Source organism: Schistosoma haematobium, chromosome ZW (genome assembly GCF_000699445.3).
Source record: "Schistosoma haematobium chromosome ZW, whole genome shotgun sequence".
NCBI lineage: Eukaryota > Metazoa > Platyhelminthes > Trematoda > Strigeidida > Schistosomatidae > Schistosoma > Schistosoma haematobium.
In genome coordinates, this window is record NC_067195.1 from 79109173 (window position 1) to 79134938 (window position 25766).

Below are 25766 nucleotides of genomic sequence, written 5' to 3' on the forward strand. Positions count from 1 at the left end.
ATTCAGATGATTACTTCTGTACTGGATGAAACGCACTTTATGGATTCCACCTTTAGCTGACATCTAACCTCAGTTAAACTGTATTTCTTTCAATAGATATTTAGGGATACCGATCTAAACTTAAAGAAAATAGTAGACTTTTTTCAGGTGAGTGGTTGAGAAGTTTAATGACCCATTAACAAATTGTTATCGTATTTTTAAGTTGGTTAGAGAATATATGCATATGGAAAATAACAAACAACCAGGTTAAGTTTACTGATTAAACGTGAATTGTGAAGATAAGTGAGTGTAGAAGAAGATAAACAAATAGGGATAAAAATAAGAATCTAATATTTGTCCTAGATATCCAGGATACAACATTATTTGTTGTAATATGAGGTAGTTAAACGAAAAAAAGATAAGTAATGTAATGGTATGCTTCTCGATTGAACAACATCACAGGTTAAGCAAAGAAATATATTGTCTTCGACCAAATGACTTTGCTGTCTTAGTTCGAGTGAAATATATTCGATAAGAAACTAAGAAAGCGTTTTACAAGTGACTTCATTTTATTGCTTTAAAGTAAACTGTCTACCCAAATAACTCAGCGACAGTGGTCTTCACTACAAGACTATGTGACACGATCCCGAAATCCATGAGCAGTGTCAGTTCTTCGAAGATTTCAGATATGCTCCGCTAACTGAAGAATACCAAATAACATGAAAAAGGCATTTGAAGGCCATTAATTTTCCACTAGTGAATGATGACTTAAGTGGTTCTCTTAAAAAAACATCCTGTTACAGTCTTGCTTTGTTAACACAGAGGTGTTAGATACAAAACATAAACTTCACGGTTGGAAATTTTCCTCGGTATGCTACAGGAATTTTTTGATTAAATGTTTTGAATGGTAGCTCAATATAATAGGTAGTGAATTCACCTGGTCGGAACTATTCAAACAAGCAAACTTTAACTGGTAACGATTCAGTATTTAATTTAAGCTTGTCTACTCCCACTATTTGGTCATAATTGCCTTCGAATTATTGGTTATGTATCGTGGAACAGAGGGATTAGTAATACTTAGGTCGGAAGTAGGCGAATATACTAAATCAATTGGTGAGGCTATGAATTTCCAGTAACTGAGGTCCCTAAAACATGTATTGCATATCCACAACCATTACTTATTTCGATACCGGTTGGGAAAAGAGTAGGCTGAAAAAGATCTAGGAGTATCTAAATCAAGATACTGCACAGATCTGTGAAATCATTGAATAGCGGACTATGACATGTTGGTAAATGTATGCTATCCGGTGGGGGTTTATGAGATAATCATGTTGTGTGGCATGAGTTAAAGTTGGTAACCGTCGGCGAGATATATTTACACTTCATCTTCCTCCATATATTATGTTTTGGCAATCTTTCATACGTAACCTTCAACTTTTAGTAACATGGAAACTACTAAAATTTTGACTACTTCACTATTCCTCTGGTTAATTTCAAATAGTTGCGGTAATGTACCTTAACCCAATGCATACATGTGTTAGTTCTATGTTGTTTATGACCGGCCGAGTCATTTCAAAGTCATATAGCTGTACCAATATATCCTCTTGATATTATTTCCATCCAATTTATGAAATCATTCTCGCAGAAACCTAATCAATATTCACTGGGTGTTGTTTAATTGTATCTTCCCATGGTTATTTAGGACTACAATTGATCAGTCTCCTGTTGGTATATGTGCATCCTGTGTGGACTGCCTCGATATTGTCACAAGCTTTATAAACAAAGGTGGATAGCAGCTAGCAGTGGGATCCACGACGCGCGTTTCGTCCTCGTCAGCTCGATGTACTTGCATCTCAGAGTTGATGTTCACTCTGGGACTCAAATCCGATACGGTTCACTTCAAACGCCATCGCGTTCTCCACTTAGCCACTGAGTCTTCAGGCAATATCGAGGCAGTCCGCACAGGATGCACATATACCAACAATAGACTGGTCAATTGCAGTCATAAATAACAATGGGAAGATACAAGTAAACAACGCCAAGTCAAAATAATTTCACCCCGTTGCACAAGCAAGTGGCTATCACGACTCAGTACTTAAATGGATAACGCGATGGTGTTTGAAGCGAACGACACTGGGTTCGAGTCCCAGAGTGGACAACAATTCTGAGATAGAGGTAAATCCAGCTGAGTCCGAAATAAGACTAAATGCGCGTCGTGGGTTCCAATGCTAGCCACTATCCATCTTTACTTGTAAACCTAATTAATGTTTAGAAAAATTGATTAATCTCAATGACAGTAAATCGATTAGATGAATCCGAACGAATATTTTATCATGATTCTCCATCAACCAGCATCTCATATAGAAAGTTATTTATAAAATCCCAGCATTCATGATTTGCTTCTCTCTGTTGTATAAAATAACAAAGTTAATTTCCAGTATGGACTGATGGTAACTAAATGTACTTTGTGAAACCAGAAAACTGTTTGGTCAGTAAGATAAAAACACTTAACATAAAATAACCCATAAGTTTTAATACCACTTAAGGAACTTAGAAGTCATACTTATAACAGAATGAATAAATTTTCAATCAACCAACACCAACTTACCCCTTCCCCTCCAAAAAAAAACACAATAAATGTATGAAAATACACATAAACCAGAAAAGAAAACACACGTACACAAATATAGATCCAAGAATAGCTATGAAAGTACTGAAAAGAAATAAGTGAATTCCTTATTGAATTCAATAATGTAATTATTGATATTATTGAAAGTTATAAGGCAAATAATATAGACATTAATATAAATATACACTGAACGGCAAAAGTATGTTAACATCCCAAGAAAAAAAAACGAGCAGTTTTAAATCGATGAGAAACACGAAGAATTTGTGACTAAAAAGCCTGAAAAATCATTTTTATTATTGGAGCTTCAATAGAGTAGTTGTATAGAGTGACTGTTGCATGGGGAAGACACAAGATTGGCGTTTTGTTTTTATTTTATTCTAATCTCTTTTCTTCCCGAAAAACACATGTTTACTTCAATCGCTCCATTTGAGCAGACAATTCTTCAGTCCTTTGTCTGCATTCACTGAAATAAGTTCGTTGAGCTGCTACTAATTCTTTTAGTGCAATCATATTAGAGTCCTGTGAAAACAAAAACATATCAATCCGATAAATAAACGTCATTGAATTTACTGACAGTGGGTATAGAATGAGATTATTTGTAATCCGGATATATTCACTTGAAAGGCAATGAATGATAGATCTGAATAACATTCACATCTCAACAGGTTGTTAGTATTCTTAAGATATAGGCTAATGTTACGTCAATCACACCGGATAGTTAAGATGCTAAAATCTTTACCGGTTTCAGACGGCAACCATAAAATCTTAAGCTGAATAGTAGTAAAATATACAATATTTCAGATTTTGGTCATCAGGTTAACATTCTTCATATTTTTTAACAAGTAGAACTATGAATATGAATACATAGGGACATTAAATAAAAGTGGTAAACCCCTTTTTAGTTTTGTTTTTATTTGGCTTCTAATGATTCATTATTGATTGGATTATGCTAACAATCTTAACATTGATTCCAATTACGAAGTTACTAGTAGAACGATACTAACTACGCAATTAGAAAAGTTTATACAAGAATTAATGCACTCTGTAAACGCAACACAAATATACTTTAATCAAACTTGTATTAAGCTCTCAATCTGCTATAACTGTGACGGCAGCAGATTAGAGGATAGAGAATTATTGATCGGACCAAAGACATGCAAACACGTAGAACGGCCTAGCGTTCTGATTGGTCCCGCTTCCCTGTCTAGCCCGGCCAGTTGAGTCCAGAACGCAAGTCTCAGCCTCGGATATATGAATCATTATATTTCAAACACACTCTGTTTATATACTAATCAAGCAGACCACATCGTACCATAAAATAGAAAATAACATTGTACAATATTGACCAGTAGGAAAATGACACATTAAATGAATGTTGACCAATGGGATGACACCTTTTTCATGTCCAAGGATAGCATTAGGCTTAACAGAATAATTTTTGGGATATTTTTCTGAATATCCCAACACAATCACGCATGACTCAACTAACGTGAAGACAAAAGAAAGCACAATGTTTCATCCCCGCTCCAACCAACCATGATATATATGAAAAATAAGGGAATTTACACATTTTTTCAAAAGTGCATTAGTAGGAATTAACCATTGCAAACGTAAGTTTTACTATCCATCATTCAGAAGTGTCTCAAAAAGTCAAAAATGGTGACTATTAAAAAACCCCGTTAACTTTAACACATTTGGACAGAATTTTTGAGAAATAATTCATTTCCTAATATAAGTCATTTTGTTCATACTATAACAAAAAAATTAGTATTATTTTTCAAAGTGAATAAAAAGGTCTAATTTATAATAACACCCCCCCTCCCCATGAAAAAACGACTTTCAAATTCATACATAAAATTAATTATCAGTATAGGAGTTGTGGAGATTATCTAGTTTTTGATTCAGATCATGAACCCATTGATGCTAAACTATCATTGAAAACCTGGAAGCACTGGATGGTCAACTCGTCCTATTGTAGGACTCTTCAGTAGTGCCCTGGGTTTGAATCCCGCGAGCGGGATCGTGGATGCGCACTACTGAGAAGTCCCAAAATAGGACGAAACAGTATTCCAGTGCTTCCAGGTTTACAATGGTGGTCTAACATCAATCGGTTCAAGATCTTAACTAAAAACATAAAATTGATTGTTATGATTAGAAGTAAATACTTAACTGCTCGATTAATGAATTATTATACGATTAACAGATTATTAGTAAGTATAATAAGTTAATAATTTTGATCTTTTGAATATTTCTTTTAATGACAACAGAACATTTTACCTTTTTACATGTTACCAATCAATCGAGATTTACTCGATATTTCATATAACTCTAATTCAGTCATAACTATATTGAAAGCACATAGAAGTAAGTCATGAATCTTATATATTTTGTGAAAGTTTGCATATTATATATTATGTGATTACAATCTGAATCGAAATTAAAGCATAGTGTTAGATCCTGAATTTATCGATTACTGAAAGATAAATGTACTGTTCTTATTTATTTTGTTCAAATCAGCTCTGTAATAACAATCTAGGGACAACTTTATTAAATTGATAATTACAAGTAAAAAAAAGTGTTCTCAGTTTGTGCTAGGTTTGAAGCTAACACGAGTTCACCTAATCTGCGAACGAGAAACAAGACTCGGTGACCAAAGACCAGTAAGCTAGCTATTTGATGCGTCCCAGCCCCATTAACTAGAGGGAGAAGTCCAAGCTTGGAATGGGAAGTATATTCTGCAAAACATCCAGAAACGAGCGATAACAACAAACGCAATTCAAAACGTATATATACAGTGCGAAACCGTCCTTGGGGAGAGTTACCAAATAGCATACTAAAAGACGCAACGGACCAATAGCATTTAAGATATTTCCCAGTGGGAAATACAACATGAAGGTGACAAGAGCGCCTTTGGCGCGGAAGCAAGGAAATTCAAATTTTCTAAATAAAATTACGAAATTTTTTGGTCAAACTAACTATATTGTCAAAAAAGATTACTTAGAATTTCAATTAGACGTGAGTAATATGTACGTATGTAATGAGTGTAATTCAATGTTGTATACAATGTGTTAAGGTTTATTAGTAATCCATAAACAGTACAGATGGATAGTTGCTAGCAGTGGAATCTAGAACACGTATCTCGTCCTATTTGGGACTCGTCAACTGGATGTACCTGCATCTCAGAGTTGATGTACACTCTGGGACTCGAATCCAGTACCTTTCGCTTTAAACGCTATCGCGTTCTCCCCCTAGCTACTGAGTCCTGAGCCAACATAAGACTGATCAATTGTAGTCCTAAATAATAATGGGAAGATACAAGTAAAACAACTTCAAGTGAGTATAAAGTACATATTAAAGTACTAGCCAGCTAAAATACAGTTTTGTTTACATTGTTCATAAAAATGGTTTAATAGTAATAAAAACAAGTGAATATTTTCACTGACTTACATTTACCGACTTGACCTGCTGTAGTTTAGCTCTAGTTTTTTCTAGTTGTTTATAAAGAACGGTTTTAGCGTCTTCCATTTTTGTCAAAGTCTGTTTAAGAAAAAAGATTGGTGTACATGAATAAGTTTGTGATGATAAAAATCGAAAGTTGCGCATAATGGAAGAAATGGCGGACAGTTTTGATTATAATACTATAAAAGTTAATCATTGTCCTTCCATTTATATACAAATATTTGTGTATGTTTTTAAATGAAATCTGACGGTCACTGGTTATTACTCTGAAGGTTATTTTCATTAATTCTTGTGAACAAGAAAGGTGGTAGAGCTACTGATCAAAACATTAGTGAAATCAGTAATCCTAATCTTACTGGAAAAGATCAATCTAGTTCTTTCTAAATAGGATAAAGATGCTACAAATGTAAAGACGTTTTATTCACGCTTCATTTTTTTAAAGGACGATAAAAGCTACTTAAATCGACAATTCGTAGAGTTAAAACAACAGAAAGAGATTTTTGTATCATAGATGCTGACAAACAATGTTTTGTCAATAATTTTATTCTGAAACCATTGTCTAATTGAGTAGATCATAAGTGTTTGAAACTATGTATAAATAGGAAAGCTTCATTACTGTCTACCTTGGATTGAAATGTATTCTAATATTTCTCTGAAGTTCAGTTTCCTGTTATATCTAGTCATAGAAACTCCACTGCTATGTGATGATCAGAAGTATACTTCGAACACTTCAATAATAGACATGAACATCAAGTTCACTGAAAATATCATTCGTGTGTAAATGATTCAACCATAGCAAATTAGGTATTCTCATCTGAAAAAAAAACTTTGGAACGAGAATACTATGTCTTGGTTTGAGTGACAATTGCTATCAGTTTTGTGCAAATATCAAATCAGCCAAGTATGATATTCAAAACAAAATTATGATGTTTGTTTTGTGCTACTCATATTCAATAAGTAGTGTAAACATCGTGTCTCAGAATCCATCACTAAGGCAGTAAAAGTAGGTCAAATCGGTCAAAAAAATTCCAGCTATTGTGGTGCGTTCTATTTATATTGATATAAGTAGTATATGATGCGAGTCAGGAATGTTATGTCTGGCGGCAGAAGATGGGGAAGATCAAGAAAGGAAGAGCGGGAATAGAAAGCAATTAGTATGGAAATGCAAGAACAATGAAGTTCGAGACAATTATTGAACATTTTGCAAATTAAGTATTATCGTATGGTTTTTCTATTTTACCAAGTAACTCTGTAGTTTTGAGCTGCATATAATTCGGTTGTCCTCATGTGTTTTCCTTCACTACATTATCACCAAAATCTGGGTCGGTAGCCTCAGATATACACAAAACGTGAAAATCCATGAAGTCATTATCTTAAAGTCTAAGTTCAAACAAACAATGGAAAATACGATCTAGACCATTCATAATATTGGTAGCCAACACAAATCTTTCTAAAGATTTAAGAAAAAAACAATAGACAACGACAACTCTACAAAGTATAACAGAAGTTATTATTTATTTTTCTTCTTTTAGGAATGTTCACATATTTTTGTCCAGGTAATGAAAGTCTCATGTAAATATACACAGACTTGTTACCAGATAGGGAAATCAAATTTCTATTTCATGACATGAAAAATTATACCTATTTATCGATTAATTCTTAAAAAAGTGCGATTATATGTGTTATTTAACATAATTGGCTGATTTTACTATTTGAACAAACAGAAGTCAGTGATTTATGTAAAATCACGAAATTGAAATCATGTAAAATCTATCTCCTGGTGGATGATTTTTTGTTGAATAGATATAAACGTTTGAATACATTTTAAATTCTTTTTGAGACATCAACCATATGGAATTTAACCAAATCTCTTGATAAATGAGTTACTTAGACCACGTAGATAGAGTTGTTATAATACTAACTGTTAGAATTCACCACGTACAGATTTATGTACTTTGGTTTGAATCACATTGTTTATATGAGAACTAGTAATACTACGACTGTTGAACTATGGTTTATTCGTTAAGGGCTACCAATTCCAACTATTAAGTACACAGTTCGAACCCGATCACAAATATCTTTAGTTCGGGAAGCAGCGTACTACCTCTAGCTCTAATTCCCAAGGTGTGGATCATAGTACATAGCTGTGTAGTTAATAAATTAATTACATTAATAAATACTATTGTGCCGCTTAAATCGAACGAAAGAAATATCATCAACGGTACTTCTACACATTCCGAAGTAAAGTGATATTAATTAAGATAAAAATTAATAGATTTTGCCAATGACTTGCCAGAAATCATAGAAAAGTAAGTACAAACAAGATACATATTCTTTCACATCTCTTCAATGTACCAATTTCAGTCGCCGCTTTCATTTAACATGACATTGATGTGGTGCATAAAAAGTTTATTTAATCTTCAATTTAATCAGTACTGTTATAAACAAACAGACAAACCACGCCAATACTGATCATTGAAAATTATTTGTGCACCACATATTATACAAAAAAATCAACAGGGGATTACCGAGTGCACATTGATATATTTAGTAATGTTTTATGTTACTGGAATATTTGTATTTTTGTAAAATAAAACAACTGAACGACTAATTCGTTTTATCCTTATAACGAATTATAAAGAAAAACCAAGTTATTGTTAATCATCTGACTGGTGAAATCTATACAACATATATCAAACAAGTGCCTTAAAATCATGTATATATGAGCTATGCATATTTTAGCATGTGATTAGTGAATTAATTGGTGTGTAGATGATAGATCAGTTATATAGGGTGTTAACATATCCCTCTGACTGATAATGAACTAATGTTTTAATTAACAAACCATAACAATCAAAGGAAACTATGTTTTCATATGGAATTTCAAAAGTAATTAAATATCTTTTATAAATTATTTATAGTAAGATAACTCAATCTGTCATTATAAATTTATGACTGCCTATTTTAGAAAGACAAAAAACAAGTCTAGAATAAGGTTTACTTCAGGATCTGGATGTTCATTATGCTTCACTTTACTTCTTAATTTATCATAATCCAAACGATACGACTCCAAATGACTAAGTTCTTTCTGTAAAAAGATAAACATATAAGGGGTTATTTTAACATAATTAATATAGATAAATGTCTATTAGAGTAAAACTCAAAACCGAAAATGCATGTTATTCAGTAGATAATAGTCTATGATACAAACCATCTACAAGGTAGTTATTACTTACACAAATTATATAACCAAACAACTAAAATTAATTTGGACATCTCCGTAACTGTCTACAAACACATTTTATGAGAACTCGAATATTATCGTCTCTTATAAAGGTTAATTAGACATGATATTGCTAAAAAATGCAGATTAAATGGGTCTGATGCCAGTTTCAGTTCGGAATATACTTAGATATATATTGTTAAAATCGCTTCATATCTTTAAAAGTACTAATTCTTTCTTCCTGTAGTCTTTCTTTTATATATTACCACCATTAAATTAACTACTTCTATGAATCCAGTGTTCATCTTGCTGTGCTAATGCGGTATGACAACTTGAACCGATGCATATATGTGCCTGGTCCTACGTTGTAGTTGAATGACTGAGATATATGTGTGAAAATGTGTCTTTTTCGATACAGTCGATTAAGAAGGCTTCTTTTTCACAAGAACACAAAAATCTTCTTGAAATAGTTATAAAATTTGGTTGATCAAAAGAAAATCTAAACTTTACTAAGCAAGATTTTCAATAAATGTATTTTTATTAGTCTTGAGAATAATTCGATTTGCTGTTTTATTACTTTTTCGGATTACTTTTCTTCATCTATCTTGTTGTACAGGCTTATTGAGAAGAAGTTGAAATTGATTGTCATTCTGACGAAGGTGGATATTTGTAAAATATACATCAATTAAGGAAACGACCAAGCTATTCATAAATCCTATTACACTAATTTAAACCAAGTAACAGTTATAACTACAAGATCTAGAAGAATGAAATTTTGATAAAACTAGTTAGCAAGCATGATCTTTATTTCATTGTTAGTAAAGGTTGAATTGTCCCGTTGCTGATAAAGAGGGCCAAATTTTCACACTTAAGCTCAAACCCAGTTAACTTCTTCAACTACCATTCCGTTATTCACTGACCTACTGAGTCCCGATAGCCACTAGCTTGTGTGACGAATATAATTTTCATATTATCATTGTTAAGGATTTAGTAATCACTACTATATTACTTCTATGAAAGAATGGCTTAATGATCAAATTACTCAACTTTTAATCAGTGGACTACATGATCGAACCCCAACTCATCTGCTTCAATTTGATCAACCGGATAGTAGTATCACAAACTCAAAGTTGATTACATGAATTCATACTTGGCATATATTCAGGGAAAGAAGCCTATCTTTTTTTAATAAGTGACCTACAAAATCATCACTATACAGTGAAACGCTTTGTAGATAACAGTGTTATTTTACAGGGAAGAAAAACGATTTTAATGAAGAGCTGTTCAATCAATCAACATTTGTTTAGTTGAGAGCTTATATCAATATTTTTCACATTAGTGATTAATCATGATTACTTGGTCACATATTCAATCAATATGAATAATTGATTACAAGTTCACATACACAACAATTTTCCATTTTACTGAAGAGTCATAAGGGTAAACATTTTTGGATAGGCTTTATACTGGATTTAATATAAAGGATACAACACTGATTTTATTGACTTGTACAAATAAATATTAGACTTATGCGAATATTTTACAGTACTAAAGATCATTCGTTAATATAATGTGATACTTGTAATATACAAGAATATAAACCAGATGATCAAAAAAGTGTTAACCATCTATTCAAATGAAAGCATAACATCAGTTAAGTAAAGTATAGTATACAATAAATAACCTTATAAATGATAATTTTATTAGCTTAGATAATATGGCATTGTACAGCCAGATAGCTCAAGGCCCAATATTTTACTTTTAAACCCAAACGTTACATAGAGAGCAGCTTCTTATAGAAATATCGTTAGAACTTACTGCGATTTTATTTTATTGTAGCGTATATTAAACTAAATCCTTTCATGAGTTCGTCATGGAAATTACTTTCGATTTTTGTAGCATCAAGATGAGTTCCCTAATGTCCTAGTAGTAAGTTGTTATTTTTTGTAAATTCACCCAAATTGGAATTAGGTCCAGTGACTTATCGAAATCTTGGATGAGTACAAAACCCTTAAATTAGTGAAAAACTCTTTTCAGTTAATCTCCACATTTATGTGACAATGACAACTGATAATAAAATGGAATAAATTATAGATGATTTAAGATGCTCCAGTGATGCAGATTTTTTAAAATAGGGATTGGAATTAGTTGATAAATAGCACCAACTCTAAAATGCATAGTTATTATTTGGATAACAATTGATGTACTTAACATTCAAGGAGATTCACAACTAAGTTCGGATAGCACTGATGAATCACTACTGCTAACACAATAAAACACAATTCAAAGTAAAACACATAAAAAAGAATAGAATCAATCTCTCTTCAACAGTTTTAGTCTAAAATCATCGATTGTTGTGACCGAAACTTGCTTTGACTAATGAAAGTCAAATGTTAAATATTTGTTCATTTTGACTATGTTGAACAATGTAATCTTCGTCAAAACAATGATAATTTAGTATAGTTTATTTGGTCTCACTTAAATAACAAATATGCTCATATGACTTGTATATTAGATTGTATAAATTTAAGAAATTTTGACATCTTTTAAGTTGGTTAGTTTTTAAAAAACAAAAAAAAACTAATTAATAAGTTACAAAACAGAACATGTTTAGAAAAAAACACACAGAACACACTTCAATCAATAAATCATATGCTTCAGGAGGCTAAAGACGTAATTCATTGTCTAAGGTCAATCAATAATGATAACCATTGTATACAATCAGAATAAAAAAGAAGAATCTAATCATAATCATTTTTCAATTGCATGAAATCTAATTATTGACAAGCTAGGAAATCGGTTAATTGAAAATCAGTGAATGAAGTATATTTCATTGTTAACCATAATAAATATTCTATATTATATGAATAATTAAGAGAGAAAAAAACACATGAACATATGCGTATTGATTAGATATAGTAACTCAAGAAAGGAACTTAAGAGGATTAATTGTAAATGTTTTTCAGAACATATATATTAGGCAAGTAAACATATACATGAGTTCACTAGTAAATTCTATTTAAAGTCAGTCAGTCAGTAACAACGTAGAACTTCCTACGTACGTAAATCAGTTCGAGTTACCATACCACATTAACACAGAGAGGCAGTTGTCGATTCAAATCCCGTAGTGATAGAGGTAGTAACAGTACAAGCAGTAATTGGGAAGATTAGGGTTTAGAGATGTTATTTAAAGAGTATAATACAGTGAAATAAATTTGGGGAGAGAAAAAAGAGACAAGGAGGAATCAGGAGATTAAAATTTGAGAGAACACAAAGAGTGGATGCACCTGCGCCATTGCAAACGATTTTGAACCCTGTCATTCAAGGTCTCTAACCATCGGTTGCTATCATCTCGCGGTCCCCAACCAGTTAGTCTACACCTACCAACATGACTCAGTCCACTTGTCAGTAACTTCATGGACTTGTGCCATGTTTTGGTCTGGACGCCCCTAGCTTTCTTCCAACCTACTCCTATACCATTGAAACTTGGTATTCAATAAAAAAACAAATAAATCAACAAAGCAAATTGAACAATAACTTACTTGTATTTCAGGCCATTCAAGTGCCAAAAAATGATGTAATACACATAATGTTTTCTTTTCTAGTATCGCATTCCTTTGACTTTCAGCTGCAGCTATTTGACGACTGTACTCGCCACATTGTGACAATGCTGCACCTAAAATGAAAAAAAGAAACACGATCAAGTTAAAACTTAGTAGCTTAGTAGCTATTGTTTTGTATTAGATATCATTTAAATTTGTTGAGGTAGGATTCACTGTGTTATTGAGTCAGTGGTATAATTCGATGATCAGGTAGTTGAATACATTCAATAAATAAAAGTTGTAAATTATATTTCTAAGTCATGGGATACGTATAGTATAATAAGCATTTATTTTCATCGAGCTGCAGCCTAATTATTAAATTACTCAACGTTTAATGCGTAAGTTTTAACCTCTCTTGTCTACTTAGGTTTGGACAGATGAACACTAACACCAGTACTCATATAAACTTTACAAAAACTTGTAATTTATGTATATCGTTAAGGTTACTTGTCCCACAAGTGAGTTGACTAAGAATGGTAGATGGTTATTTGCATTATTATTAGGATTAAACTTTGGATGCACACAAAGATATACACTCGCTCGTTTTTGTTCACAAGTAATAAGCTGACTAATGGCTGGACTGAAACGATGTATAACCTTAAACACAGTAGTTTACCACTTCATGTTGTTACACTTTACATTAGTACAGGTAATATGAGAAAATCTCGAAAAAATAGGAAAAACCGATACTGGTATTTAAAAATAATCGAATGAGACAAATCGAGCAAGCAAAAAATGCAGAATCATAATATAGAAATAGAACTACATAATCCTGTTTGACTGTTTGAATGCTCACTAATCTGTATGTAGCTTAAGTTAACAACCCCCATGTAGTGGAATACGTTTCTGAAATTAGAAATAATCACTTTAAGGTTTCATTACATTATAATGATCTAAAGTTTAAGACAAGAATAACGAAACTATCTAAAAACTGTGTAACCGAACGGTGATATTGATTACGTTAGAAATCATAATATACGATGGAAATTTGATTTATGTCAGTCATTTTGTATCATAATTTATATTTATATCGAGGATGTAAATAAATCTAGTTACCAAATAGTACAGATCATTCCAAGTTCTATTAGAATTTAATCGATAATATCTGTACATATACAATCAACCTGTATGAAGTGCAATGTTAATCAGTCGTCAAAGTGGAACTTAGGGTAACTGGGTATACACTTCAAGTTCACAAAGTGAGGGAGGGGTTGATTTCAATTGCAGTGGAAATTCAAACATGAGAAGCGCAGGACACAAAATAGAATGAAGACTGAAAAATAATGGGTTAGGAATTAGATTAATAGTATTGAGGAGCCACCATTAGAAACAGTTAGGAATGTGTACTATAGAAATTCTGAATATAAATGTATATTTTTCGGAAAGTTAGCGCAAAGTTTCAAAGTTTGTAATGAATGACCAAAAAAAAAATAATACATGTCGGTATTGAAAATTGTGCTATAAAAAAGCTTACAAACAGATGTATCGGTGGAGAAAAAGTTTGAAATGTATGCATCAACGTTAATGCTGATAGCATATTACATAAAAGGAATAGAGGAAATAAATCAATTTCAGTCTCATCTGTTTACTTTATTTGGTCATTACTATGAAATTGAATGAATTGATTCATTTTTCAAATAATTAGGATTTTCTAGAAGAACAAGCATGTCGTCTAATGATCATGTGATAGATAGGTATGTAAATAACCCTTAATGGCGTCGGTGTATACACTCTCTGTCTTCCCTTAAAGTAAGAGATTAAAATCGCTTCATATCTTTCTTTCTACGAACTAATTCTTTTCTCCTGCACTATGTCCTTATATGCAGTCTTTCTTTTACATATTACCACCTCTGAATTAACTACTTTTATGAATCTGGTGTTCATCTTGTTGTGTTAATGAGGTATGGCAACTTGGACCGATGCATATATGTGCCTGGTCCTACGTTGTAGCTGACTGACTGATTGAAATAACCCTTATTTGACTATTTATACTTACTTGAAATAAAATCAACTTGAATTTTGTCTAAATCTAGACGTTTTTGTTCAGCTCTTTAAATATCTGCAAATGATTTGGTTCATGTAGTTATTTATTTTAAATCGTAATACATGAAACTTTTCTGTTGTTTTGTTTTACTATTTAAATCAAATCAGTGAACGTACACAGGATGAGAATGATTGAAGTGGTGATTTGGAATAGTTCCTATTATCAAACTGATTGGAAGTATGAATGCAAGTATGTTGCAATTTTTCTTCAATCATGACTGATTGCTATACAATTGACACCTCCGTAGCATGATGGAGTGATATTTTTATCATAGAAAATTTTATACTATTTGTGTAAGCCAGCAAAAACGACAGAAAACGAAACACGCACTCTATCATGGGTAACAATGGTGTAAATAATAATTACCGCTTCATTTTGGTTGATCTCCAGGTGCTAAGTCAAAATTGCAAACGAGAGTGCAGCTTATTCCTTTCCCATTTACATATTCTTGTAATGACTGCTATCTTTCAAAAAACAACAAGTTCACAGAGAGATTTATGTTAAATTTTCAAAAATCACGTCACATTTTCAAGCCTCTAGTTCTATGTCTGTGAGCATGACCAGTAATCTACAACATTAACTATATTCAGAAGAAATCAAGACCTATTTTAGATTGCACATAATCAATGATAACAGAACTGCATGAAATTTTAAGATACATTATGTATCTCAATATCGATTCACTTAGACTAATCTATGAATTAAAGGTTAATAAACAAAACGAAACTAGTACTAGTAAATAGGCTATAGGGTATATTTTAATTTGATTTAATGTAACTCACTAATCAGCTTTATATATCTGACTTTGAGTCACACTTTTTGTATGAGCTCTAGCAAAACTACATACTTTTCAAAACTTAACCAGAAAGAGTAAATTTCAAAACGTCAACCAAATGATAGACAACTAATTCAGCACTAATTAATTTTGGTCATCTAACAGGAGAATAAAAATGAATCGGAAAAGGTGGACTATATTAACGTTTAGTTCAAGTTCTTTTTTAATGGTTCCTAATTTGATCTATGCCATATATTAATTCATAAACAAGATGTTTAACATATTTAACTTTGAATAGATGTTAAATTAAATTTGAAAAATAGAAATGAATAAAATATACAACCAATTATAAACATTATAACAATGAATAGAGCCAGATGGTGGTAGATAACGAAAGAGGTGAGCACTAATGTTACAATATGCCAAGAAATAGGCAAAGGTAAGGAGAAAAGAAAAAAAGATGATAAATTTCAGGTCAAAGAATCGATTTATGCGTTATTTTTTTCTCTTTAAAAAGCATCATTCATTTAACTTGAAGAATTCTCACTTCATTAACACCAAAATATTAATGAAATGAATGAAGAATAGTTTTTCAATTAATGCCTATTAAAATAAAGCAGGAACAAATATTGATGCAGAATAGTATGAATTCATATTATTTCGAGGTTTCTCGTCAGCTGCTTACAACCACTGATATATAATAGAATTTTATATCGAGATAAGAAATAGTATAGGACAATTGACATAAATGAATGTAAATAACTGGAATGACAAAGGTTTACAATGATAAATATATATAGGTTATTAGGTGTTATAATCAAGGAAACATTAAGGATGGATGGTGTAATAGCTGAGTGGAGTTCAGAGACAGATAAGATAAAACTGTTACACCATCCATCCTTAATGTTTCCCTGATTATAACACCTAATAACCTATGACCTGTTCTTGCATATATATAGTTGTCATTGTAAACCTTTGTCATTCCAGTTATTTACATTCATTTATGTCAATTGTCCTATACTATTTCTTATCTCAATGCAAAATTCTATTACATATCAGTGGTTGTAAGCAGCTGACAAGAAACCTCGAAATATTATGAATTCATACTATTCTGCATCAATATTTGTTCTTGTTTTATTTAAACTCATAAAGGGAACTAATTGCACGAAATGTTTGTAATGCCTATTAGCTTCTACTGTTAGAAATCCAAATGAATACTTCAATGAGATAGACAATTTCATAGGTGAATAGATCCTTTAAGTATTTACAATGCATAAATTTAACATGGACAATAAAATTAAATTAAAATTTGTTTTTGAAATGGTTAGTGTATAATATAGAATGTAGAATGGATTTATTGAAAAGAATATACTTTGTTCAGGTTATTTATTGTTATACAGTTTGACGCATTGATTTTAACTTGTAGGGTTTGATACAAGAAACACATAAATGGTAATGTAGATCACCAACGTAAATGATCTATGTCGAAATGATTGGGGGCCTACTCGAGTCAGACGTGAATGGTGTGACAAACTAGGTAACGTCGAAGTCACACCTCGTGGTCAGCACCTCACGTGGACTACCCCATTGACGTATCAAGGTACCATAGATGCTTTGAAGACTGTACAACGCAGAGGACGTTATTACAGAAATATATTAGTTTAAGTAGATACAAGCGAAAGTAAGACCACTGCTGCGTGGGACAGTCCATGGCATACGACTAACTGATGCGCGTTGGTTGTCCCTGACCTTGACGAGGATCGATGATTTGCTCGATATTCAATGGCCCAACTGCCGGATGATTTGGCTAGGGTTTAGTGACATTTCACTGGCCCTACAGTAACTTATCAGATTAGAAAATGTGTTGCATGAAACGTGGATTTTAGTAATTAACCATAGAACTTATTCATATATTACAGTGACTGTTAATCAGTTTTAGCTATCATAATTTGTTTAAATTTCAAAATTGATCCATTCCTATTCAAATGTATGAAAAGTTATTATGGCAGTAATTTAAACAATAAATAGAGCTCCATTCTTAATTCTATATAAATAGATTTTGAATAAAGTTTAAAAAGAATAATCTGAGAACAAGTGAACATTGGTGGTAAACACTTAATGATTTCTAAGCAAAGATGGATAGTGGCTAGCAGTGGAATTATTTAGTATAATAATATAAATACTATAAATAATTACTATCCATCTTTGCTTATAATGTTTGTGAATTAAAGCAATTTCGAGGCAATACGCACAGTATGCACATATGTCAATAAGAGACTGATAAATTTTAGTCCTGAATATCAATAGGAAGATTCAAGTAAACCATACCATGTGAACTTTATGATCTCTGTTGAAAACTGACTTTTCCAATGATTAATTATTTCTAATTTCATACAAATTACTTTAATATTTTTCGGAGATTGTACTGAAAATGAACAACTCAAATCTAGAATAAATGTAAAATAATAATATCAAAAACCTCATATTATTTAAACGGTCCAGCTGTACATAAAGCACAAAACAATTCATTATGGTTCATAGTGTACCCATCAGTTTACGCGCTCGAATGAAAGGAGAACATCTATCAGATGTAATACATTTTGTGTATATGGAATTAGTTCTCAGTACTGATCACAATAAGTAGATTAAATCGAGAATAATACGGCTATTAGCATTTATTAAAACATATTTTTCTAATCATTTAGTATCCTACTTTGTAAAAGTCGGTTTACTGACCAGAACTTTTAAAATCCAACTTAGCAGAAAAGAACAAGGATGTAAAGCGTTGTTCATTTTTAAAACGAATTGTGATGGTTAAATATTCTCCAGTTTATAATGTTTTGTGATATGAAGGGCAATAACTAAGTTTGAGACTCAGGTCATTATCAACTTGCCCAGTAAGTGCTTTTTTTTCTAAATTTGTATCTTCTCATTGCCTTTTTTAAATAAATCGCAACCATGTTTCATCTGTGTTCAATATTTTATTCCAAAAAATGTTAACCAACTAGATAATTTATCGACCGGCCAATTGTAATATCTTTTGATGACAATTCATTTGAGTGCTTAAATCGAAAAATTGGTACTGATGGTATGTATCAATCGACTATATGATAAAACTAAGCGTCATGTATTTGTCAGTATTTTTTTATTATTGAAAAACGTAGAATCTAATGCTCATAATTAAACATCAAAACTCTATCTTTACAAGAGTTTTCAGATTAGCTAATGATGAAACCTATTGATTTAGAACCGTCCATAGCTCATTCACTTACCAACTCACCAATCAATCACCAATGATTGAACTGTGCATTAAGCAACAGTCACTATGGAAAAAATTAGTAGTAGCACTACGCTACTAGAATAAATATTGTAAAGAGCAGACTTTGACCTGGCAACATGCCGGTTGAAAAAAACCGTTCAAATCATGGATTTATCAAGTCACAAGTAATCAGTACTATAGCTCCATTGAAAACGATACACAATGTGGATTGCAGATCACATGACGGCAACAATTACTTTCGTGGAAAAACGCCTACTATGTATGGATTAGATAATTAGGATCATTAACTGTTTGAAATAAAGACTGAAAAAAGTTTAGCAATTATTAATGTATTGAGGGTATAATTGTTTATGAATACTGTTATTATTATTCCCGAAATCTAATTTACTTCCGGAAAATTTATTGATTTGTCTTAATAAAAATCTATTTATCGTGAAATTATAGCGAATTTTACTGAACATTGAAATCCGTACTCCTAATTAATTTTAAACTTGTATTTTTGTTTGATTCTATATTTTACTACGGTTCGTAAAAATGTAGCTTATAAGGGAATTTATGGTCACTTAAATGTAACTCAACTGCAAACACATTGGTAAAACTTATTCGTTCAGAATATCGGAAGTTTGCAACCACTAGTCTTTGATATTAATCTACCAGCTAACCCATATTATTTTGAGTGTTTGTTTTTGGTTGAAATACTCGCATAATTTGCTTCTCAATATTGAACCAGTATTAGGTTTTGTATTAAAAAGGCTCATTAAGATGACATGGTGACTTTAATCTAACAAATAAATTAAGGTGGACTTATTCATACTGATTCTCAACTGATTTTACAAAAATTGTTATTTATTTATTGATTGAAAAGTTTAATGAATATATGGCCAGTTCTGCAATACTTATTAAGCTACATAATTTTTTATCTTCATCTAAAAAGCCAGGTACATTCTGAAAAACTTAACTAAATCATCAAGTAAAATCAACGAACACATCTTAGATCATATTATAACGTGGAACATAAAATTGCTATCATGTCAACTTTACCTAAATACAGTGTCTGAAAATTTAGATCTGTAATAAAAATCATCAGCAAATTACTTATCTTTCACACTAGTTAACATGGTTATAAAATGGCAAACTTGTTACCACTTACCTTTCGTGACACATTTAATAAAATTTTTTCCCAAAATTATATGGATTCAACTACTTCCAATGTCCTTTATCTTTTATTAGTGAAGAGTAAAAGATAACTTCAATTCCATGAGAAAGTGGTTCTACAGTAAATGAATAGCGTTTTCTAGGTGCATAGAAAAAAGTGGGGCAGACGTATAAAGTAGAAAGTGATAAACTCTTCTTGAGCTGTGTTAACGATTAAATATTGCACACACATGCATCTCGTAAACCATGATAAGGATTTAAATCAACAGTACTTGTTTTATATGAGATGCCAACTGTCAGCACTAATAATATAATGATATATATTTGGCCGTCACGATACAAGACACTGTACACATTTCAGTGGGTTATATTTACTTTTTATTCATTTATTGAACCTCTACTCCGGTGAATTGGTGGGCCGGAAAGAAGTAGACGATACTTTCGCCACCATAAATTTGAAATGTGTGTGCATTTTTAAGAGGCCTGTTTGTTATTCATTTCAGGAAAGAAGAAAGATATTTTGACTATTATTGTACAGAATTAGTGTTTAATTAAACGCTGTAGGTAACGTGGGGAGTTGGTTTCGCGGCTATATTTTGTGAACTTACCATATGCAGTACCAGCTCCGACACCAACGGCTGCGTTGAGTAGTGTATCTCCAAGATGTTCGGCAGGTAACTTTGCAGGAACCTTTAGCCAATAACTTTTATTATCTGTGACCATACTTTCTACTTTGCAAGCTAAATGAATTAACGAAGTATAAATTCAATGATTTCATTTAAATTTTGACGAAATATGATAAATATTGCAGTGTTCAGGCATGTGGATTCACATACTAGACGATTCCTACGTTAGTGGTATAAAAGTCATTAATACTACTAATTAGAGGATTGGTTAGAACTCCGGAGCAGAAATCGAATATTAGTACATATGCTATCAGCTAACATAGTGCTTTATTACTTGTCAGTAGTGGAACACCAACACTTTCACTGTTGAGCATTTTCAGGGGGAAGTGTAATATGATAGATAAATGTTGTATTCAGTTTTTTGAAGATCGTAACTTTGTCTAACTTTAAAGGTTACGTCTCTGTAGGTTTGGATTATAACATGAGGTCAAATTATGGATGTCTACATTTAACTGTATATCTTCTATCAGAGAGAAAATATCAACTCAGCCATCAGACTCATATTTGTTAATATGTTCTTCATGCATCTTGAGGCCAAACGATGAACTACCACAAACCATGTTTGTATTCATGAATTTCATTTTAACACACTGTTTAGGTAAATGTATTTTCCAACAATTTTAACAAAATACAAAATTAGGAAGATAGTTGTACATTTTGAAGACTGTTGAGAGGATTTCGAGACAGACTGTATCATAATAAACTTTTAAAACTCAATATAGCATAATCCAACTTTTATTTTTATGGAATGAAAGTGACAGAAAAATTTCATTTCCGGATTTATCTTTCCGTGTGGTCTTTAGTAGGTATTTCACAGATCCAACAATTTATGTTGATTTTAGGCTACATCGTAAAGTGAATATCATTTTGCTACACAAATATCTATGTAAACACGTCAAAACATGACAGTCAGTAAACGGTTGCGATGGTAACATCTTTTTCAGTAGTGAATGAACCATGACTAAGAGTTTCCACTTATGCCAAACGAACTCAATTCTAAACGTGACAGGTTGAGGTCTGTGTGCATACAACTCATCAAGGAATCAAAATCTTAACATTCTAGTGAAGTCAAAATTGTCCTTAAGTGCTTGTGTACTGAAACCACTTTTTCTCAGAATAAGTGACATGTTGAGCTCTCAGAGATCAAGGCGGACGATAAACATGATAGTAGAATATGGAACAAAACACCACACAAAAAAGACGAACAGCATACACTTATCTTAAGTTAACTGAAAAGTTATTTCTTAAGGATAAAATGAGGTTTTAAAGTGAACTGACCGATATCATCGAACTTTTTTACTATGAATAAAGAGTCATTAGGTTGTCGATAAAATGCAATTTACAGACACATGGGTTGATCCACTGCTCAATGGCCCCCATAATGTGCTTAGATGCTTCATGTGTGGATTCTGCTTGCTTTAATAGTGAGACAAAATCCTCATCGAATTCTGTCGTTTCAGCTCTTCCTATGACTTCATTTGTTTTCTTGAAGAGAGGTAGCCGATTTTTAAAATTTAAAACAAACCTGCAAAGCCCTACTGAGCTTTGTACTGGTAGCATCCAAATATTTCTTCATTCCTACAAGAACACGTTACACTTTTGAGAGATAGACTTAAATCTATCAATGTTTATTGAGCAATATAAACAAACCAACTTTGACTACCAGTAACAGTTTAAGTTATGAAAATGTGTTTTCTTTAAAATTTTTGATGATTTGGAGGCTAATTCTATCTTGTCTTGAGTTATTCTTTTGAAAATACTTCATTGTAAAGGTTGTTAGTTCAGAAAAGACTTTAATCTGCAAGTCTTGTGTAAGTTCTAGCAATGAAGATCACTCAATCGATTCAGCGTCTATGAAACGGGGATTAGTTTATGTTCTCCGATGGTCTGATCGAAAATTTGTTTATCAGCTGACAATTCATTTGTTCTGGGCTTATGATACGTTTAGAAATCCTCTAATAAATCCTCAGTTCGTCGAAAAGAAGAAAATTAAGGCTCAATGGTTTCTGTTGTTCGGTTGGAAGGCTATTTTTTTAAACGTAAGTAGAATAGACTCAGATTATGTACTCACTCCTCACATAACATTATTATTCTGATTCAGTTTATTTGACATTCTTTATCGTGTGGTGGTAAATAAATACTCAAAATCAGTAGCTCTGTAGGTCTTCGACACTTGGTGTTGACTGCATTAGTTTTACTGAGGCCACCTGGCTGAAGGCTCCCGTTCATGCATCCATATCAGATCATGAGTGGGTACGCCCTACTTCACATCTCCTATAACTGCTACACCGCTTAGATTGATCACTTCTCGATACTATATCAAATTTGTCTTCGAACCTCTTCGCTTCTAACCTCTGAGTCGATTGGGTTGGCATAATACGGTGTCATACCCCGAATGCTCATGATATCTTAAAACCATGCTCCGCAAATATCCGCAAAATAAATCGTTCCGTAAGACTCTGCGATTCATTCGATCAACTGGATACACTCTAGCTCATTCTGATTTCTACGTTCGCTAGCTTTGGGGCCCAAGACTATCAAGATATTACGTACATCTGCGTTCTTAAACGTTATCTATCTATGACATCCTTAAAATTTTTACAGCTCAAGGTCTTCTGTAGATAACGGCTTCTTTGCTGTGCACACACTCACAAGAATCACGACCAAAAAAATACTATGTCCAGAATCGTAGAATTAACAGTCGTAGATAGGTCAAGGTCATCTAGCATATATTATATGACTGATGATAACTCTTGTATCAATGTACGTTGGACAACTCATGACAAAGTGTTATTCACAGCGAATTTGGCCACATCTTCATGCCAAGTAACTGTAGTGGTAAATAAATTCCAAGAGTGAATAGCTGTGTAAGTATTCGACATTGGATGTTGACCACATTAGTTTTAATGGACTCATCTAGCTGAAGGTGCTCAGTCATGCATCCGCACCAGATCACGAGAAGGAACGCTGTGCTCAACATCCCCTGCAATTGCTAGCCAGATTAGTTCAGTCAATTCACGATATATTGATAGCCTTTCAAATATATCTTCGAACCTCCTCGCTTCTGCTTTTTGATTTCCCTTAATAGGTACGATTTTATAGTAGGAGGCGTTACTGGTTAAAGTGTTGTCAAAACTCTAAATACCTGTCATTTTCATGTTCATCAAAAGGTGATCGAAGGCACTGTAGCCAATGAGGAACAGCTCAATCATCCTGACTTTTCCCAGGCGCTACACTATCCCCCCAATATTATAATAATTCTGGCCCACAATAAAATCAGTAATGACGACAGGCCAGGAAAACCGCTTGCTTATACAACGGATTGGACAACTAATAAGACTATACCGTGAGTTTGTAGAGGTAATGGTTCTCATATACACTATCCTTTAAGCCGAAAATAGATAAATGAGATTTACGTTTAAAGTTTGACAATTTGTGGTCAGAAATGGTGATCGCGAGAATACTTCTGATTGCTATCGTGATATATATACCGTCAATCTTCGTATATAATTATCGACTTCAATCGTATTAGTCAATAACGGAATTAAACTAGTCAAATGCGAGAATGAATTTCAAATTCGGATATTCCATCCAATCTTTGATCCAGACAAAATATCGGAGGAGCAAAGAGAAGAGAGCAAAGCGAAATATCGCGCAGTGGAGAAGGCATGTGTGCCAACCTCATTTCACCAAGCGTTAATCAATATTTATAGTCATACAAAAGTAAGTTACAGACATGTGATAAATAGGACTAGAAGTGTACACACACGTACGTTCATATGACAGCAGTCAAGGTTGATAAATGAATAATTAACAAGGTCAAAATACGACTCAGAATGAATAAATTGCCTCCTGATTCACAGTTGTACTAGAAATATATGAGACTCGGACACCAGTGAGTTAATATTAATTTTCACCGAAATTCGACAACTGCGCTTGCTAATAAAAAGACAAGTTGCAAGGGTTAATGCCGTGCATCCATTGTTAAATGAGGTATCTGCTGAAGCGCTTTTAAATTGTATTGGCATTGGGCCTTAACTACACAATCCTCAAAGCTGAACACGGGGCAATCGGGGAAATAGATATTCAACATTGAACGCGGAGAAAACCTAACGATGGAGAAGGCGGGAACAATGAATTGAATTAATTCGAATTGATCGGATGGCATGGCTTGGCCTTGCGGGCGTGGTCTCTGTTGAATGATACCACATGTCTTTTATTCATATTCAATACATTGTTCTATCTCTAGCCTAATCCTGTTCTCCATCATGTATAGGTGATTGTCACGATGCAGTCAGATGGTGTAGACGTAGATGTGACTTCCATGTAAGATCTTATAAATTAAGCAGTTATATCATGACAAACCTACAATTTTAGGGTCTATTATTAGAGCACTACTAATATCATGGCAGTCTATTATTCTACAAAGTCACCTGATACCATAACACGGGTTTTAAGTCAGACATAAATAGGTGCTCAAGAGCCCTGAGATGCAATTAATGATTTTAATTGCTTCCCCTTGAAATTAATTAAGCAGTGAAAAACACTCAATTATTTTTCGAGGTAACTATGGGTGATATGATCGTTCGATCGTCCTACACTAAAATCATCCCACGACGGAAATACCCCACTTGTGCCGAAATCTCATCATAAAACTTTTTTCCCCCAATAATACTAATATGAAGATCACATCTAAATAATAATATAACTACATATCGATTATGAACTGGAAGTAAGAGGAATAATCATAATCAAAGTCATTATTCGACACACAATATATAAAAAAGGGAAGGGTCTATCAGAAAATTTTGATGAACGGCCGGTAGTATTGTAGATAACCTCTACATACCAGATAAGTAATGTTTAATATAAATACATGACTGTCGAGGACTAGACTTTCTTCAATATCCTGTTTTTAGTGTAGCATCATTTCC

The 25766-nt window shown here is 32.6% G+C and overlaps 1 protein-coding gene across 2 annotated transcripts; it reads right to left on the minus strand.

Annotated features, from left to right (window-relative positions):
• Positions 1-2542: 2542 nt before the first annotated feature.
• MS3_00004472 (uncharacterized protein) lies at positions 2543-25326 on the minus strand (the record flags this gene model as incomplete). Of its 2 annotated transcripts, XM_051212393.1 has the most annotated exons (8): positions 22358-25326; positions 22176-22317; positions 22111-22131; positions 20755-20886; positions 12833-12966; positions 9069-9155; positions 6056-6145; positions 3017-3127 (listed from the first exon to the last, which is right to left on the minus strand). In XM_051212393.1, the coding sequence occupies exons 1-8, from the start codon at positions 22406-22408 to the stop codon at positions 3017-3019; spliced, it is 768 nt and encodes a 255-aa protein (XP_051072577.1). In that variant the 5' UTR covers positions 22409-25326. The 2 variants fall into 2 exon arrangements, with proteins under 2 accessions (XP_051072576.1, XP_051072577.1); XM_051212394.1 differs by having other exon boundaries at positions 2543-3127; positions 20755-22317.
• Between the last annotated feature and the right edge of the window lie 440 nt (positions 25327-25766).